Here is an 18,724-nt window from a genome sequence, read left to right on the forward strand (position 1 = left end):
CGTTGGTACGCGGTAGGTACGAGCCAACCACGCGGCCGGCCACGCGGCCAGTCCGCGTGTTCCGGCACGCCGCAGCCCGTGCCCCTAGTGCATGCATGCCTTCCAGGCCTCGTAGGTATTGGGGAGGGGATCTTTTCGGTAGACCGCGTTCGTAACGGCCCGAAGCATGCCGTTCTTGGCGACGCGGATGAGATTGACGTCGTCGTAGTGTGCGACTTTGTTGAGAGAGTCGAGTACGGTGAAATAACTGGTTGCATCCATGTCCTTGGTTTGAACGTGGGTTTCCATCTTCTGCTGCGCGATCTCGGCGTGGGCCTCCCCTCGGAAGGCCGTGATGAAGGCTTTTTTGAAGCCTTCGTACGTCGTGTAAGCTTCGGCGGTGCGGAGCTTCATGGCTTGGGAGACGTTTTCTTTCCACGTGACAGTGTTTCCTCCTTTGATGTAGGAGAGCGCGTACGAAATCTTTCGTACCTCGTCGTTGTAAACATTCGCGTTGGCTTCGAAGACCAACCAACAATCTGCCAGGAAGGCGTCTACTTCGCTGGCGTCGCCCGTGAACTCCTTAGGGGGAGAGACGGTTACTCGTGTATTTCCCCTGTGGGGCCGATGAGCCAAGTCTTCTCTGGCTTGGCAGAGCAGATCGTAGCTCTGCATGACTCCCTGCTGTACAGCTGTGTATTCCCCGTTTACTCGGGACAGCTCGGCCTCAAGGACCACTTGTCGATTCGCCAGGGCGGTGTTTTCCGCCTTGAGTTGCTCCATCTCCTGATTCGTTCGGAACAGATGGGCGAACAGGAACTCCTGTTGTTCGTTATGGCCCATGGCCATGAATTGGGCACGCTCGTCCCCCTGGTTCGCGGGGGTGCCCATCGTACTGTCGTGCTCGGTAGACATTTGTCGCGCTTCTTGCGTTCGTAGGGGAGGCTAATATTCTGTCAACGTCGGGCTCGGGCCGTGTCGGGACGTCGGGGGGTCCGACTTCGAGAGGGTCTGAGGAGCACGAAAGATGGGTATTCGCCCGGAGAATAGACGATATTAGCCTAGCGACTACAGCTTGTAAGTACAGTTTTTATACACTACGATACACGGCACATTGCCTCAGTGACCTTCGACTCCTTGCCCTTCAGAGCTATGCGTCGGGACGCCGCATTCAAAGGGGGGGGTGATATCAGGGGAACCCCCGCTTCGGCCTCCTTCGGACCCTCCGAACGCATCCGACCGGCGCCCCTTCAGACGCTCTGACCTGCCCCGACCATTGTCCACGGCCTCCTTCGCCCGCACAATCACCGATCCGTCAAGACCCTCCCAACGATCACCTTGGGACACGGCCTGCAACGCCGCACAGGCCTTCTGTGCTCTACGTCGGCAGTTACGGACGACCAGTACATAGTTGGCGCCCTAGCAGGCGGACCCTTAGAGTTTCTTCTCTTTGGATCCTCCCCTGCTAGGTCGGTCCCTCCATGTATTTCCCGTAGCTCTTATTCTATATACTGCGCTCTTGACGCGTCAAATTCGATCGTTGCTCCGTGCAGTATGCCTGCGCCATGTCGCACGCCAGGTCCCAGGGGGATCGCCAGGCAGGGGCGGCGATGCGCCTGATAAAGGCGGAGTCGGGGCCAGAGTTGGAACCGGAGTCGGGGCGAGTCTGACGGGCCAAGGAACCGAAGTCGGGGCGGGTCCGGCGGGCTGGAAAAGGGGTTCCCCTGACAGGTAGTTCTTCAGACGATCTAAGCGATAGAGTACAGGGTACACTATCGCGCCTTATATACGCGGGCCCGCAAAGGGGGTGATCGGACACCCTGGCCTCTCCTGCTCCTCAGATAGAGTACAGGGTACACTATCGCACCTTATATACGCGGGCCCGCAAAGGGGGTGATCAGACACCCTGGCCTCTCCTGCTCCTCGGATAGAGTACAGGGTACACTATCGCACCTTTATATACGCGGGCCCACAAAGGGGGTGATCGGACACCCTGGCCTCTCCTGCTCCTCCTTGCCCCCATTCCTGGCCGCAGAGGGGACGATCGTACATCCCTTGCGGGCCAGGCAATACTCCTAACCTCCTAGCACTCCTCCCCAGTCCCCTTGTGTTGAGTTGGGCTCGGCGACAGCTCGACACATCGTTCTTGGTCACGTGCTTCCCACATGTGCCTTCCTCCTACTGGGGTGCATGTTCCCCGTTGTCACGTGCTGCGTGCTACGGGCCCGCGGTGGCCCAACACCAGCGCCGGAGCGGACGGGCCGGGTATTATCTGTGACAGGGAGACTGTCAGGGTGCGGTGACGCGGCGCTTGATGGGGTCAAGTGACGGCATCAGGGTTTCCCCTGACATGGCCTTCCTGGAGATGATAATATTATTGCCCTTTGGTCCCAAGCATTAGCATATGTTACTGTATTATACTCAGTTACTTGAATCCACATATCTTGATGGTTATGATAAGTTATGTATTTTTAGGAAATGAATATCTGGGCATATCAAGACTCTAGCTAGTAAATAGACTATAGAATAGGGCTTGGTTTTATAAAAAAATTTGGCCTTAACAAACGGTTTGTAAAAAAATCTTCCCAAAACCCTGTTTATCAACTGGTTTTTAGGTTTTATAAACACTTCAGGCTAAGCAGCCCAACTGTGCCTTGGGCAATATAATTTTGATATATTTGTCAAGGTGAAATACTACTAATAGTGGCCCCAGGCGAGGCCCAGGAGTTTCCCTTCAATATCTACTATCTCAGCTAAATTTTATAGTGTAAAATACATTTTATGGCAGAGATGTCACACTTTGGCTAACTGTCACACTAGTGTCACATTGTTTACAAACACCCTCTTCCCAGAATGCCTGTTTATAAACATCCCTATATAAACCAAGCCCTACTATAGAAAGTGCATGTTCAGGTTACATTGAGTTGTTAGCTAAGTTTTTCCTGCCTGTTGTAGACCACACCCATTTTTATCTATTGATCTATTTATTTATTTTACTTATTTGGTTTTATTTAGTTATTTTTTAGAACTGGTCACAGCAATAATTAGCAATAATTATCATTTCTGCTATATGTGTCACAGCTTCAAAGAATTTCCTGATCCAGATAGAAAATCATTTTCTCTATTTACAATTTTTCTTACTAAGAAATTGCAGGTTACCATTCCCAATTAGGAATCTTTCCTGTAAGGGTATTTTGATCCACCCTTGCCATGATCCAGGAAATTGATGGTTAGTGATGTTTGATTCTAAAATATGTTATGGAAAAATATTTTGACCCTGGACTTTAGCACACTCAGTACAGTCATTTTTTCATTTTCAATGTCAGTTGCTATTGGTTTTTTTTTCAGCACTCAGTTAGGTGTATGTGGTTCAGTTCCAAGGTTCAGCATGGCAAAATCATCTGTGTTTCAGCAAAGAAGAATAAATAATGAAAAACTTATATGTTACACTACCACGGTGATGGGCTGCAGGGCACTGTGCACGCGAGGGGTATGGCTACCGCTCGGCGTTGACACCGGAATCATTGACCAGCGTCCGGCACAGAGCTTGACGGGGCGGTGTGCGCGTGCCGCGGTCGAAGTACAACGAGACGAAAGGACCGTCACCGGCTGAAATTCTTGGATGGTTCCCAGCCTGAGTGTCTTTGGCCGGTGTGACAAGTCGCATTCCCTCCGAGAGGCTGATTCGCCTCCAGCTCTGAGCGAATGATGGTACTGGATGGCCATGGACTCGAGAATGAGTGATGTTAGTCATCCATCTTACCTGTGACAGACACAATACAATCTATTAATACCTGCGAATTTTAAGCTTTTGTAAATTCTGAATTTGAATTCAAGGCATATTGACCAATGACCACCTCCAACAAGTTGCTGACAACATTGTGTCAATGCCTTGAAAGTACTACTTAAATTCAAAACAATGCCAATATGTAAACACTGGCAGACTCGTTACATGCATAACACGCGGACACGACTAGTACTTACTTAATCTAGTAACGGGTAACAATGCTAGACAGACATCTTTCAACCCCAAACTCTGCGGGATATTGTTCTGGAAACCCTTCTTCGTTCATAAGATCCCAAAATGTTGGCATGTTGCGGTTTGCGAAGGCACAAGTCGTGTATTCCCAGTACTCAGGCATCCAGGTGGCCATTTCCCAGTCCACTATAGCGACAATTGTGGAGCCCTTGACAAGAATATTCCGCGGGGCCAAGTCACAGTGCGTGAACACGGTGCGATAGGGTCCGGCGCGCTGCTCGCAAATGCGCAGAGATTCCTCGTGTTGAGGAAAGCGCGCACGCACCTCGCTCCGAGTCATCAGCCAGTCATAGCCTAAGAACTCCTGGAAGTCTGTGACCGACGCGAAAGGGCCACAGCCCTCAGCGTTGGTGCGAATGTGGAAGTCCTTGCAAGCGGTGCCATCTATGGCTTCTACGGCACCAGGATGTGGGGGTGTGAGCGCATGGAGTTGTTTGAGGTACCCGTGAAGCTGACGCACGACGTCACGTTGCTCCTCAGAAGTCATAGTTCCCCAAACCCGCTCCAGCTCCTTGCCCTCGATGTACTCCATGAGGATTCTGAGGTGACCATCGCGGTTCTTGAAAACACCATGGACGCGGGGGACCGGATTGTCGTCCTTGTGGCAATATATTCGAGGTTGAGGGCCTCAGTATAACGAATCTCCGACCCTGATTTGAAGGCTAGATTCTTGCTAACGCGCGTGATTGACTCGTAGCTCCCATAGGTCCGGTGCCCCAGTCCAATGCGGAGTTCCAAGTACAAGGAGACGAAAGGACCGGCTTGAATTCGCGGATGGTTCCCAGTGCCATCTTTGGCTGTTGTGACGCGTTGCATTGTTTCTGAGAGTCTGAGTTGTCTCCGGCTCCGAACGTAATACCAGTTGGGGGTGAACTCGAAGATGAGGGATGTTGGTTAAAAGTTAAAAACGATTGTCAAGTCACGCCACTGCCACTGACATCCATCTTACACGTGTGCGCGTACACGTGTGCGCACACGTACACCACACGCACACGCACACACACACACAGATGCGAACGCTGACAATTGCAAAAGCTTTTCTTCTGAACAAAAAGAGTGCATTCGATCGCGCCCTAAGGTTGATTGAGTGATTGTCTGAGAAATTACAATCATTTGACTCGCAATTATCCTCACTGTATTGGAACAATAAGCTGAAGTGCTGCAGCTCATGGTTTTTATTGTGGCTTCCAAACCTATTTCTTCATTGCCAAGACCGTGACTCAGCGATTCGGAAGTTGCAATTGTTCTAATTATCTGCAACTTCTTTACTAGGGAATGACACGGGTTTCCTTATATGGCAATTTTGAAGTTTAACCTAGACTTATGACTGATAAATGAGATATTATTACTTTGGCTGTACTATAAATTTCTATTAACAGTAATGTAAGCGAAAATTTAATATAACAATAAGATTGTTAGATGGGTCTGTTTCTGAGTCAGTTTGAAGTTGTGGTTGAAGCAGCATCTGAACTTTTACTCAGATGTCAAATATAGTACCAGAAAGTATAGTAACAAAGACTCAGAAAATTTCTCATCTGAGAGAATTTGATTTTATAACACCTTGTATGACCCACAGATGCTGCCTATATAGGCCTCTGAGAAAACTCAATAGTATACAGTATATACTCTATACTACAAAATTTTTGCCACCCTGTATATATATATGGATTGTATTGGGTTATAACCCAATATATTGAGTATTGTATTATATTTGGTTGGAGCCTTAGGGCCAACCCGCGGGACTCGGACTCAGAAGTTCGACCATTTATTGTATTTCTTTACTCAAATGAGGACTATAAAAGCTAGAATGTTCTCAGATCTAGTGCCAGAAACATCTCAACCCAATAGGGTGCTGTGAAGAAATCCCCAGCATATACTCACACATGTTTCTAACAGTTTTTTAAAAACCGGGTGTTTATAAACGCATTTCAAATGTGACTACACTAAAAGACCTCGTCATTGATATCGTCGTCAAATACTGCATCTACAGCTTTCTCCTTGCCTTTCATAGTGCCGACCACACCCGGATTGGTGACCGTCTCAGCACTGAGAAGCGGAGCATCGCTCAAAAGGTCACGAAACAGTGCATCCCCGAGGTCAGCGATGTCCTCTGACTCAAATCGTGTCGACTCGAGACTTGGAATTATGTCAGCGAGAAGATCGGTGGCCAGGGTACGCGCATTGAGTGCATTAAGGCCAGCCGCAGCAGCATCGTTTCCGGGCTCACTACCAGTGCCAGGCGTAAGATTAGAGTCAAGAGTGAGGTTGATTGCTGTAGTTGGCTCCGTTGATGTCGATCCTTCTGAAGGAGCAGACGAAGGTGCCAATGGGGAGGGCGACTGCTCTCTCGAGAAGAACTCGCTTTTGATCGACCGCCAATTGAGGCGAGGCTGAACTGGTGCCTTGCGCTCGCTATCCCGTCGACGAACATGTTGCCGCACTTGGGTAATGGCAACAGTCGTGGCCGCATCTTGCCGATTTCGGTCTTTAGTCGACAGCTTCGTGAAGACGGATACCGTTCGTTCCTCGGGCATTGAGGTAGGCATGATAGCGAACATTTTGAGTGCCATATGCTATAGTAACATTTGTGAGTTCTAAGGTTAAATCGAATGAATCTACACTTACGGCGAGCACAAATGCGGCAGGTTCATCGAGGAGTGCCTGCCAATAAAGGTAGGCACGTGTCCAGGCAGGATTAGGCCGATTGAAGGGAGCTTGCTGACGCGTAAACCCCTCGAGTTGCGACCGAAGTGCCGCAATAACTGCCTTACGGTCAGAATAGTGGGAAAACCCTTTTGAGCCTTTTAGATTTGGCCGGGCATTGAGCTCTGCCTTCAGTCGTTCCACCAGGAAACGCCCCACAACCTCGTAGGCAGGCATCTTCCGTCTCAGATCCGCATCACCAGTTTCCGCTGGCTGTGCATCGGAGCCACCCTCGGCTGATTCTGCAGCAACGAGAAGATTGCCTGATGAGCGGCGGAGGATATTGCTTGCAATGTATTCTGGCAAATGCATGAGCTACTGGTTGACGCGTGAAGAAGGGCTTCTGACCCGGATCAAGAAAGAATCCCGTCAAGTAAGCGTCAGTACCACCAATCAGCTGCTGGAAACGAGTATTAACAAGACGACGAATCTCCGCGATCACATCATCAGGGATTCCTAGAGCGTTTTCCGCAAACGTGTCACGAAGCACGGGAGTAATAGCCACGTAGAACTTCCAGACATCACCGAGAGTTGTTGTCAAGCCTTCGAGACACTTGATGGCGCGAGCGATAGGCTCGAGAACAGTGACAAGCTGCTCTAGATTGAGTTTGAAGCTATTATAGAGAGGGACCTTTTTGAAGAATGCAAGCTTTGACTGCTCCTGACATGTGGGTGAGCCATCTACTCTAAGCGTAGCAATTGAATGACATACCTCAGAGCCTTCGGCGCGTACAATACCAAGCCGAACTAGCTCATGGATTGCTGGTAAATTTCGTAGAAGTGCATAGCCCGACCAGTACATGGTCCCAAACCGTGTTTTTCCGACGGTTTCGAGTCCTTTCGTGATGTCCATGATGACACGCAGCGCCTTGAGGTGGGTACCAGCATAGGTAGAGCTTGAGAAGAAGCCGATGACTGTTCTCATCGACTCGATACCCTGTCATAATGCATATCAGTTGGCGGAAAGTCAGTAAATAGTTGGAGAAATATACCGTTTCGAAATGCGTGAGCTTGCATATATCCTTAATGAGGTTTGAAAGATGGTGTGGCGCATCTGCAAGAGCGATAATTGTTGACTTTCTGGATATGTTCACCCGTGTGTGAATCTCCAGAAGACTCGTCGGCCAGCATAAGAAATGGCTCACGCAGCTTCGGCGTCGTAATATGCCCAGTGTAAATTGACTGCCCAAAGACAGTGCTTCCATCGTAAGACAGTGTCAGGTTGCTGATTGTGCGAAGACGTTTTGTATTTTTGGTGGTGATCGTGGCGGCCTCGCGATGAATGTAGTCGGTCATAGTGGTCGACGAGTAAATACCGGCATATGGGTTGAGATGTTTCGCGAACTTCTTGAAGGTTTGCTCGTCGACATGGCGGATGGCTTGTCCGGTAACGGCCATAAACTCAAGCAGGTAAAGGTTCGCCTTGTTTTGAAACTTGACAATTGCTCCTTTGCGCTCCTCCTCCCCCAGGCCACGAAAGGGATCAAAGTATGGATTCTTCGTCTTTGTCGCATCACCCTGATCATGAGTCCCTGCATTTTCGTTATCCCCTTCGTCCTCGCTGCTCGATATTTCGTTGGACAACGCCTTCTTGCTATTGGCAACAAGGGCAGCACGTCGCTCGGCAGGTGTCAAGTATGGGCAGTTTGACGCATGTGGCAGGATGCGAGAGCCTTGTCGGGGATTTGCCCAGCTTTCCTGACAGCCCGGGCCAGCGCAACGATGGCGTTGAAAGGGCTTGTTGGTCTTTGGGTTTATTGCCTTGATGGTTTCGCAGTAGATCGTCAACTGTTCGAGCAATGGGTCCGCAGCACGTCCACGATTGTTGCGAGCTGCTGGAACAACGTCGATCAGGTCTTCAAAGGGATGATTAACCTGGCGAAGAAAATCTCAGCTAGAATAAGATGTAAAGAAAAGCACGCACTGCTCCTTGACGTGTGAGTGCTGCCGCTACATCTGCAATTGCTTCTTTCTGCTGCTTATCCCTCTCGTCGTCAATACGCTGTCGTTTCTCGACCTGTTGCTCATCTTCATCCTCCTCCATAAGCCGTCTTGCTGCTGTACTCTTCCGCTTTCGTTTCTACCAGGGGAAGATTAGCTACAGGCCAATCATAGTCAGCATGACACTCACCTGCTCCCCTGCACTCTCGATTGCATGCTCTGCCGCCGCCGTGAGGTCGTCCACCCATTTGGTAAGGAGCTCATTTTGTCCCGCTGACCCGGTGATGTACTGGCGCAATACGACGGTGACGGCTTCAAGCCCAGGGCCGCGCGACTTGAATTCGATGAGCTTGCCTCCTGCGCGAGTCCCAAACGACCTCTCCAGGTCTTGATGAACAACACTCTTCTCGCATCCAGTTTCAAGGACCGCGGCTTGACGAAGGGTATGTGATGAAAAGTCGTGTGTGTTACCGAGGGGGATGGATTGGGGAAGGTCCTTGAGAAGGCCAGCGAGGTTCCGAATCTCGTTGCTGTAGTGCAATGCTCCGAGCTTCTGAGTCACGACTGGCTGACGAGTATTGGCCGGCCGACCTCCGGACTTCCGACGTGTCGACATGGGAGAAGAAGCAAGGAAAAAAAGGAAAGAAGCCGTGTGGCTGTGCATGATCTGACGGCTGTTTATAAACACTGACAAGCCAGGATGAATTCAAAACTAACGTGTTTTTAAAAACTAGTTAATAACTGGTTTACAAACCAGAGTTCTTCACAGCACCCTACAACCCAACCAAAGCATTTCGAGTCACCACTGGCCACTGGCAGGCGCTTCGGATAGTATGAATGTCCAACTTTTCGGAATGAACAAACCACGCCTTTACTTATCTCGCTTTCTATGCTAGGAACAAGGACGACTCAGCTCGTACTTCGGCGACGTAAACTTCAAGTTGAAGGTCATACCAATGGGATCGTAGCGTGCAACCGAAGATACTTACGTCTGAAAGGGATTGAGTATGAAAAGGAAGGAGAAGCGATGAACCTGCTGTCACTGGTTCAAGGTGCGTCGTATTCAGTGAGACTTTTTGAGCTACTTATCTTATCTGTAAAATGACAGGCTTCCTTTAGAATTGGTCTCACATCTGACGACCTCCGCACGCTCAACTCGATTCGGCCTCGACTAGTAATGGCTTTCGTGCCTGTTGCCACAATTTCTCATTTCCATTACTAAATCCTTTCGACCCACTGCGGAGTTTCCTTTGCGTCCTTTTGCGACCGACACTGTGACCTTGCGGGGGTAGCTGATTTCTGGGCAGAAAGCGAGAGTCAGTCAATTAAGTCGGTATACTCTCGTTGGATACAGTGCTGCGATCTAAACAGTTACAGTTCGTTGAATTCGCGATGTGTATGGTGGGGAGCGTTTGATGCGTGTATGAAGATATCAATTTGAGTATAGTATTGTCCCAAATTCATGGAGTAGCTCAAACGAAGAATCAAAAGTCAAGATACACTACTTCTGCCAGATCCCCCTGCAGCAGTCCATTCGAGTAGAAAGACCTCGGGCTCCAGCTGTACAGTGATTTGTTTCAACCGGGCGCACCGTTCAATTAGTTGTGTCTGCAATGACTGGGTCGTTGGAAGGGAGGAATGAGTTAGGCCTTCTAGAGCTGTACATGTCAGAGTGAACTTCAAATGCGTCAAGCTCGGCGGAAGGAGCGACGGAAGTCCACTAATGAAGTCAGATATCTGGAGGAAATGTGAGAGAGAGGCAAAATGTAGAGATACAGAGAACTGTTACCTGTGCGGTCAGGACTGCTGGCTCTTCCGCCTCCTCAGGCTGGAAGCATCCAGAGCAATTTAAAACTTCAAGGGATGAGAAGGGTAGCAGAAGCGCCGGCCACATGTCCAGTTTCCCTTGGCGGACGCCGTTGAACGTGAGTGTGGTAATCGTAGACGGGATGTGTTTCTCGACGCGTTGCAACACTGCCAGGAGATCGGAGGCGTTGCTCTCCGTAATGTGCAGACTTTTTATTGAAGATCCTGGGAGAAGAACAGGCAGCATCGCACACGGTGTACGCAGCTCGCGCAAAGCACCAAAATGTTGCAGAGGAGTACACAGCGGTGGTACAGCTCGGAGGACTTCCTCCTTGGGATCGAATTTCCACGCAGACGTGAGATGGAGCCTCTGCAGCGCTGGAAAGCAGCGCTTCATAAGCTGCCAATTGGACTCGCTTAGGTCTTCAAGCGAGTGAAACTGCATGTCGATTGCCGTCACCCGCGGAAGGACTATCTTCTCAGACTCGGAGTCCTCCCCATCCACTGCTTCACAGATATTCCAGTCGATTGTCCGAAGTGCCTCCGGCTTGCAGACACTCAGCCAACTCCACGGGGCCTTGATATACTCTAGTTTCAAGGAGGATACGCGGACAGTGTTGGCGAGTGCAATGGGGTTGTCGCCTGGGCCAACTTGGAAACAGCACGTATCGAGCTCCAGCGAGAATGGGCGGGGAATAGTAGCAAGGTTCATCAGTGTGGAGCGGCTGAATATGACTGCCTGGGCAGTTAGGCTCTGCAGGCGGACGAACTTGTGGAGGGCGGAGAAGAGCAAGTCTCGCGGCAAGTGTGTGCCTTCATCGCCATGTGAGATGTAGTTCCGGTCATTACGCGCATACACATGCAGCACGCGAACATGCCGCGCAACCCCATGCGACGTGAAGAAAACCAGTCTTTCCATGGTTTCGTTGTATTGGTCAGACCCGTCCAAGAAGCGACGACTTGCACCAGGAGCCATCGAATATACGAAGACATGAGCTTCGCGGTAGAGGAAAGGTCGGACAAGCATACGAAGTCGGCGCGAAGCCAGAGCGACCGACTTCAGGTGTCTCGGAGGAAGATGTTGAAGTGTTTCGTGGAAAAGTTCATTAGGGAGCATGAAGTGTCGTGGGTGGGTGGGCGGTAGAAATGGTGAGAGAAGAAGGGACAGATGCATCATGCATGCCACGCACTGGCACACGTGGCCTCAGCCAACCGGTGTTAGCACGGCGGTAACCAATCAACCTATCTCTACCTCGTTTAGTGTCTACCTGCAGCCCCGTGGCATCTCTACGAGTACGGACTTGGATGCACGTTCAAGTTATCGTGAAGCCTCGAGCGCTCGACTGCCAGTGTACACGGTCATGGTCATTCGAGTCCAAGTGTTTGAGGCTTCGAGCAAGCGCTGGCCAGCCGGACTTCATTTAGAGCTTATCGGATTCGCAACCACTCACGCTATAAAGAACCGGGGCAGCAAAAAAACTTGATGTTCGCAGATGTGAACACCGAAAATCCATGAGCGCTCTCAGGCTGGTGCTGCCACGGCCCACGAGTGATGCACATGTATCGAAGCATTGCCTCATGTTCCAGTTAAATACCAGGTCTTCATTGGCCTCAGGCTAGGTGCCGCCTTCTCTTCAAATTCCCTCCACAAAAGTAAGAAAAGATGAACTCCGGCCCGAGCCCCCAGTCAACATACGCAAATGCTATCCCAAGATCTAGAGCTAGTCCAAGACTTCACAATACGACTGTCCATATGCATGGTATGTTATTGCATCTTGTCTAGTCTCAGTGGACTCAAAGCAAACTCTATATTCTAGGAGGTAGAGGGGGAGAAGGTGGCCTTGGAGGAGTGACGGGAGGAAATGGTGGCCTTGGGCAAGGTCCGATGATGCCAATCACAATCACAACACATTCTGTTGCAATTCAAAGGTGGGAAACGTTATGATTTTGGAAGCAGCTAAAATACTGTTTTTTTTAGCACACTTGGTGCCAGTACCAGTGAGGGGACAAGCCGATCCAATTATTATGGATGCCCTCCACCATGCCAATTTTTCACAGGGCGTGAAATCATATTATCCAGATTGACAGAATTCTTCGGGGAGAGTAGTAGGCAACATCGTCGTGTGGCTTTGCTGCATGGCTTGGGAGGCTCCGGAAAGACAGAGATAGCCCTGAAATTTCTTTCCACACAAAATAACAGGTGAGTTGATGATAAATGTACTAAGACTTGGTGTTGAATTGAAGTATTATGAAAAGATTTAAATACCAATTTCGAATTGATGCTACAGATGAGAACACAATACAAACAGGCTTTCTGGACATTGCTCGGATACAACACCTTGAAGTTTCAAGAACTGCTGCACAGTTCTGGCTTATTGGGAACACAGATGAATGGCTCATTCTGTTTGACAATGCAGATAATGTGGAAATCAATCTAAGGGATCATTTGCCCAAGTGTAACCATGGGAATATTCTTGTTACTTCCCGTAATCCAGAACTGGGTATACATGCACAAGTATCAATTCCGATTAATGAATTCAGTGCAGAGGATGGGATTCAAGCCTTCATGAATATTGCACAAATATATGACAGAGCAGCTGCAGAAAAGATTGCAAAAGTAAGTAATATAATATTTTTTGTAAAATCAGATTTAAAAGTATATATCAGAAACTGGGCTATTTTCCTTTAGCAATTGCTCATGCAGCAGCATTCATTCAACAGTCTCATATTCTTCGGAACAAGCCTTTAGACTATTTAGATCTTTATCAGAACAACAAATCAGAGCATTGGAAAAGGAGACTCAAGCAAACTTCATGGGATGATCAAGCTACAGTTTATACTACATGGAAAGTTAGCTTTGACAGTCTGCCAGTCCAAGCACAGCAGCTGTTACAAGTGTGCTGTCTCCTGCACCATCAAGGCATTACTGCAGGCATTTTTGAGATGGCTGTGAAATATAAACCTAGGCTAACAGATCCCCCCATCTTGGAAGACCTGTCAAACACCTTACAACCTGCCTGGAACTTTCTTTGTTATTTCAAAGATAAGAATGGGACATGGGATCCATATTGTTTTGAAGAGGTCATGAAAATGATACAAAGATACTCTTTGATTTCTATGCAGGGGACCAATTATTCCATACATCCTCTGGTTCATGAATGGATAAGAGAAACTCTGACCGATATATCAAGCCAACAGAAATTGGTATTAAATATCCTAGGAATGGCTGCTTGTACTAGTGATAATATTGAAAACCAACTAGTACTGGCAAATCATGCAAAGGAGCTGATTCAACTTGGAGTTCAAACAGTTTCAGTGTTTCAAGTACATCTTGGAGATGCATTTATGAATGCAGGACTGTATTATCATGCTCAGCAAATGAGAGAAGCAGTCTTATACACATATGAAGTAAATCAAGGCCTAGACCATCCCTCAACAATTGATATACAAGCCTCCTTAGCCAGCACATACCATTGTGTAGGCAAGTCTATTGATGCTGTCAATTTGGAGAAAAAAGTTCTGGCTCTTCATATAGAGCTACAAGGGCCTGATCATTCTGCAACTCTAGCAGCTCAGCATACTCTGGCTACAGGATTATATGAACTAGGAAGATATGCTGAGGCTCAGATATTGGAGGAAAGGACATTAAAGCAAAGAAGTGAACTTTTTGGTGCAGATGATGCAGAGATCATAATATTACAGTCATCTCTAGCCATTATACATCTAGCTCAAGGTCAATATGCAGATGCTCAGATACTTCAAAGAAGCATTCTTGAAAAGTCTGTAAATATGATAAGACCTGACCTGTATACAAACATAATGTTTGCATTATCTGATCTATGTGGTGTCTACTGTGCTTTGGAAAAATATTCTGAGGCTCTATTGCTACAAACACAGATACTCAACCTCTGCATTAAGATGCTTGGTCCAAACCATTGGAGTACATTAAAGGCACGTGCCACAATAGCACACAACTACTTAAATCAGGGAAGAGCCTCTGATGCCATGAAGCTACAGAAGGAGGTAGTAGAACAACATAGGTGTTTGTTTGGGCCAGACCACCCTGATACTCTCAATGCAACAGCCTGTCTAGCTGAAATCTACTATAAGCTTGGAAAATATGAAAAAGCTCAAATACTAGATGAAAAGGTGTTGAAGCACCAGGCATATGGTCTTGAAAGTACATCACTGCATGCACTGGCAAACCGTTGTCGTTCCTGGGGAAAGTATGCTGAGGCAAAAGCATTGGAGGATAGGGGAATAGACAATGAACATATGCTAGAATCTGAACTTTGACAAAGAGGATGGTAAAATCAGTATATGATGGTAAGCCAAAAATGGTGCCATATATATGCCACATATCATATTTGTCAAAAGAAAACATGTATATTTTGTCTTTGTTTCATAAATGATTAAAGTCACAGTACATTCTAAAAAGTGTTTCATTATTTTCACTGAATTTGTACTATATGGAAGTTTGATTACAGTGTAAGTTTCATACATCCTATATCATTTTGATCAACTGTCTGGGTTACATGTCCAAACAGGACTTAATTAAGGGCTGTTACACATTACAACCAGGTCCGGATGGTGACAGATTTGGTCCAATATGGGATAAATTTTGTAAAATTTCTCAACACTACCTGGTCAGCTGTTTTTGTTCCAAACTATGGGAAATGGCTTAATTGGGATGTAAAACACAGAAAATCTTACAATTCATCACTGCAGACAGGTTGGATTTCAACCTGTTACCCATTCTGGAGGCCTCTGGACAGCTGTAATTGCAGACAGGGTGTGTTGTGTATTACATAGCCCAGACACTTGATTGATATAATATAGTATTTGGTAGATTTGTAAAGGCAACTTATGGTAAGCAAGATGGTTGAGGTTCAAATTTCAAAGTAGTACTTAGCTAATTCATAAGTGAATGTCACCACTGTCTTGAGTCTTTTTTGAGGTTTTGGACAGCTAAGATATGATAAACAATAACAATTGATGCACACTCTATACTTTATACTACAAGGATATTTTTCAACATGACTGGATTGGAACAGTCTGTGAGGGCAACCCCCAGAGGCTCCAACAAGCATCCTAAAGGAAGATACTGCAGTGTTTTAATCAGTTCTGTGGTCATGTGTCACACCGCCTCTCAAATACCAAAAAAAAAAAATTGGTAGTTACACATCAGTAGCCTGAATGCCGAATTTGCCTAGGCCAAGCTTCAGTTTCTCTTGGCAGAGCCCTGTGTGCTGTGCTCTTTGATGCCAAAATTTTCTGGCAGTCACACAAGGACAATACTGTAAGAGATCCAGAATAGCTATTGGGTTGATTCAAGTGCTGAACATGTTTATTTGAAGGTCTATACCATCCTATGTTCAAGTCTTGGATCATATTTGAAATTATTTCTGACCTGTTGTAATATCAAGTCATTGTTGATCGTGCCTCAAAACAGGTCATTTTGATTCCGTGCGACACTCACATATCGTCTCCCGGAGCTCGCTCCACTATTCCTCATTCACGTCTTCTCGAAACACGGAGTCCCATCCCACGTCACTTCTGATCGCGGAAGGGAATTCGTGTCATCTTTCTTCCATTCCCTTGGAGAACTACTCAACATGGAACTCCATTACACTTGGGTTATCATCCTTTGGCTGATGGGCAAACGGAGTGCATGAACCAAACTGTTGAGCAATATATTCACATCTATTGCTCTTACCAACAGGATGATTGGCACGAGTTACTGCCGATCACGGAGTTCGCACTCAATAATGCTCCTAACGCTTCTACTGGCATTTCACCCTTCTTCGCGAACAAAGGCTACGATCCCTCTATTACGATTCATCCGGAGCGTGATGTGGCTAATGTTTACGCAAAGGACTACGTCGTCGATCTCCAAGAGCTGCACGAGTTCCTCAAGGAACAGATCAAGTACGCTCAGGAGCAATACAAAGAGACTGCGGATCCGAAACGCATTCCGGATCCGTCTCCGTCTATTGGTGATGAAGTCTTTATTTCGACCAAGTACATCAAGACCAAACGTCCGACTCCAAAGTTCTCAGAAACGGACTTTGGTCCCTTTGAGGTCATCGGAAAGCCCAGTGCTGCGTCCTATCAAGTCCGTCTCCCGAAATCTCTTTCTCAAGTTCATCCCGTCTTTCACGTTTCCCAAATTGAAATCCACACACCCAACAAGTTCCCTGGTCGCGAAGAGCCACCACCTGCGGCAATTGAAGTCAATGGAGAAGAACACTTCGAGATCAAACAGATTGTTGACTCCAAGATTGATCGCCGTTTCAAGGGTCCGGCTCGACTCCGCTACCTGGTCGAATGGCTTGGTTACGAGAATACTGATGAACAATTCAGTTGGGTTGGTGCACCTGACTTGGAAGCTGAAGAGTATATCGAATCCTTCCATCCTCAATACCCCAACAAGCCTAAGTTGGATTAACGTCACTCAACTCAATCTCACTCCGTCCGGATCTTGAGATATAAGGGAATTATAATTCTATTTACATTATACTTCTAATATCGTCTTCTTTTCGATTCCGCCCGAGGCGTCTCCGACTCCGCTACTCGGCTCTTCCCTTTCCCTTGTCAATCTTTGCCGGGGCTCCTCATCCACATCCATTGCGTCATCTTCTTCGACTTCTTTTCCCTCCTCCTCATACGGCTCGCCCTCTGCGTCTACCGACTCCGAGTCCGCCCTGTCCCGAGTCTGCCATCATTGGGCTTCCTCCTGGATGAATGCATCCCAGTGATCGAGGGTTTTTTCGATACCCTGCACATGCTCGGCCACTCCCTGCGCTGTTGTTGCCGAGTTGATCCCTGACGTTGTGGCGAATCTGCAACCAAGGTTTCGCAACCCCATGACGAGCCGACCGAGTTGCTCGTGATCATAGTCTTGACGCACCAATAGGTTGGCCAACATCGCGGAAAGTGTCGCGTTGTCGAGTGTCGGAATCTTGTGTTGGACAGGATCTCGTTTCCCAGCACCACTACCAATGCGCATGCATCGAGTCTAGCTATGGCCTGGCGGCTGCCGCGGACGTTGGACGAGCTGCATCTCTATCCCAGCGTTGTCACCAGCAACGATGAGCCGCTCGTGACGTGGCGCAACTCCCCGGACAACCGTCTCCATTAATGCAAACGAGTTCCAGAATACGCTCGTCCTGACGCCATACCTCGCCCACACTGGTGCCGTACTCTTGACGTTGTCTGTGCGCTCGATTTCACGACCTGTCCCCGCCTGATGCAGCTGCGCATAACCTTCCTCAGCCAGCGGATCTTCTTCTGGCGGCCGTACCTCGTCGAGACCCTCCCACTTGCCCTATCACGCGCCTTCACAGCCTGTCCCGCACTCGCCTCGCTCCTCATTGATGTCCTGCTTGAGCCCCTTGTGATACGCCGCCTTACGACGCAGGACATTGAGCCTCTCGCTGACGCGCTGCAAGCATGGGCCCAGGCCGGCCGTATGGTCTTCAACGTGTGCTGCGACGGACACATCGTCGATGCCGACGGCAATCTGGTATCCGGACACTGTGACTGGACCGCCGCCCGTGCCGCGGGCGAACAGTGCCAAGCGGAGAACGTTTTCCGCATGCATGTCGTGGATCGCCTGCGTCTGCCGAGGCCGGGGATGTGTGCTTTACATCTCGCAGACTTCCCAAGGGGGTTGTTGCATCCAACTCAGGCATGAGTGAAATTAATGACTTTCGGCTTTTTCTCGTACATGATGACCATACTCAGTTTCAATGATTCATTTTTCACACCCATTTTTCACATCCTTCATAGAATATTATATATATACAAATGAATACATATGATTTATTGCATGCACTGGAAAGAAAGAGAGATCATTTTGGGTGTCTTATATCTCAATGCGAATTATGTACCTGAAGCAACATGGGTTGAGACCAGGATTGACCCCAGTTGCAAAGGATGTATTATATTGCCTTATAAATTCCTCTATACATACTGAATTGATTTTTGTGAGTCCAGCTTCATATGTATGTAGACTGATTTTGCCAGTGCTGATCTAATAACATCTCCAAATTTGTATCAGAAATAAAGATTAAGTATATTTGGTGTTCTCATGGAAACTCTTTCTGCTGTTCACACATTGCTCTAAATAAAAGAAAGAAAATGCCATTTTTTTTATCATTGTACAATGTGTAAAATGTGCAGAATCGTGACTGTATGAAGTGATATACTGTTAACGGTATCAGGAGTGCCGGACGTGCAGTGATGCGCGGTCCT

General features: G+C 47.9%; 3 protein-coding genes across 3 annotated transcripts; all 3 read right to left on the minus strand.

The window, feature by feature from the left end:
- Positions 1 to 3,968: 3,968 nt before the first annotated feature.
- On the minus strand, positions 3,969 to 4,550 carry MIND_01150500 (Kinase-like protein; the record flags this gene model as incomplete). Its single annotated transcript, XM_037368035.1, has 1 exon — positions 3,969 to 4,550. The coding sequence occupies one exon, from the start codon at positions 4,548 to 4,550 to the stop codon at positions 3,969 to 3,971; it is 582 nt and encodes a 193-aa protein (XP_037215867.1).
- Positions 4,551 to 5,796: 1,246 nt separating this feature from the next.
- On the minus strand, positions 5,797 to 7,033 carry MIND_01150600 (DUF659 family protein; the record flags this gene model as incomplete). Its single annotated transcript, XM_037368036.1, has 2 exons — positions 5,797 to 6,591; positions 6,644 to 7,033. The coding sequence occupies 2 exons, from the start codon at positions 7,031 to 7,033 to the stop codon at positions 5,962 to 5,964; spliced, it is 1,020 nt and encodes a 339-aa protein (XP_037215868.1). The 3' UTR covers positions 5,797 to 5,961.
- Positions 7,034 to 10,153: 3,120 nt separating this feature from the next.
- MIND_01150800 (uncharacterized protein) lies at positions 10,154 to 11,444 on the minus strand (the record flags this gene model as incomplete). Its single annotated transcript, XM_037368037.1, has 2 exons — positions 10,154 to 10,399; positions 10,452 to 11,444. The coding sequence occupies 2 exons, from the start codon at positions 11,442 to 11,444 to the stop codon at positions 10,154 to 10,156; spliced, it is 1,239 nt and encodes a 412-aa protein (XP_037215869.1).
- Between the last annotated feature and the right edge of the window lie 7,280 nt (positions 11,445 to 18,724).

This window comes from Mycena indigotica, assembly GCF_014461135.1.
Source record: "Mycena indigotica strain 171206Taipei chromosome Unknown Mind.scaff0010, whole genome shotgun sequence".
NCBI lineage: Eukaryota > Fungi > Basidiomycota > Agaricomycetes > Agaricales > Mycenaceae > Mycena > Mycena indigotica.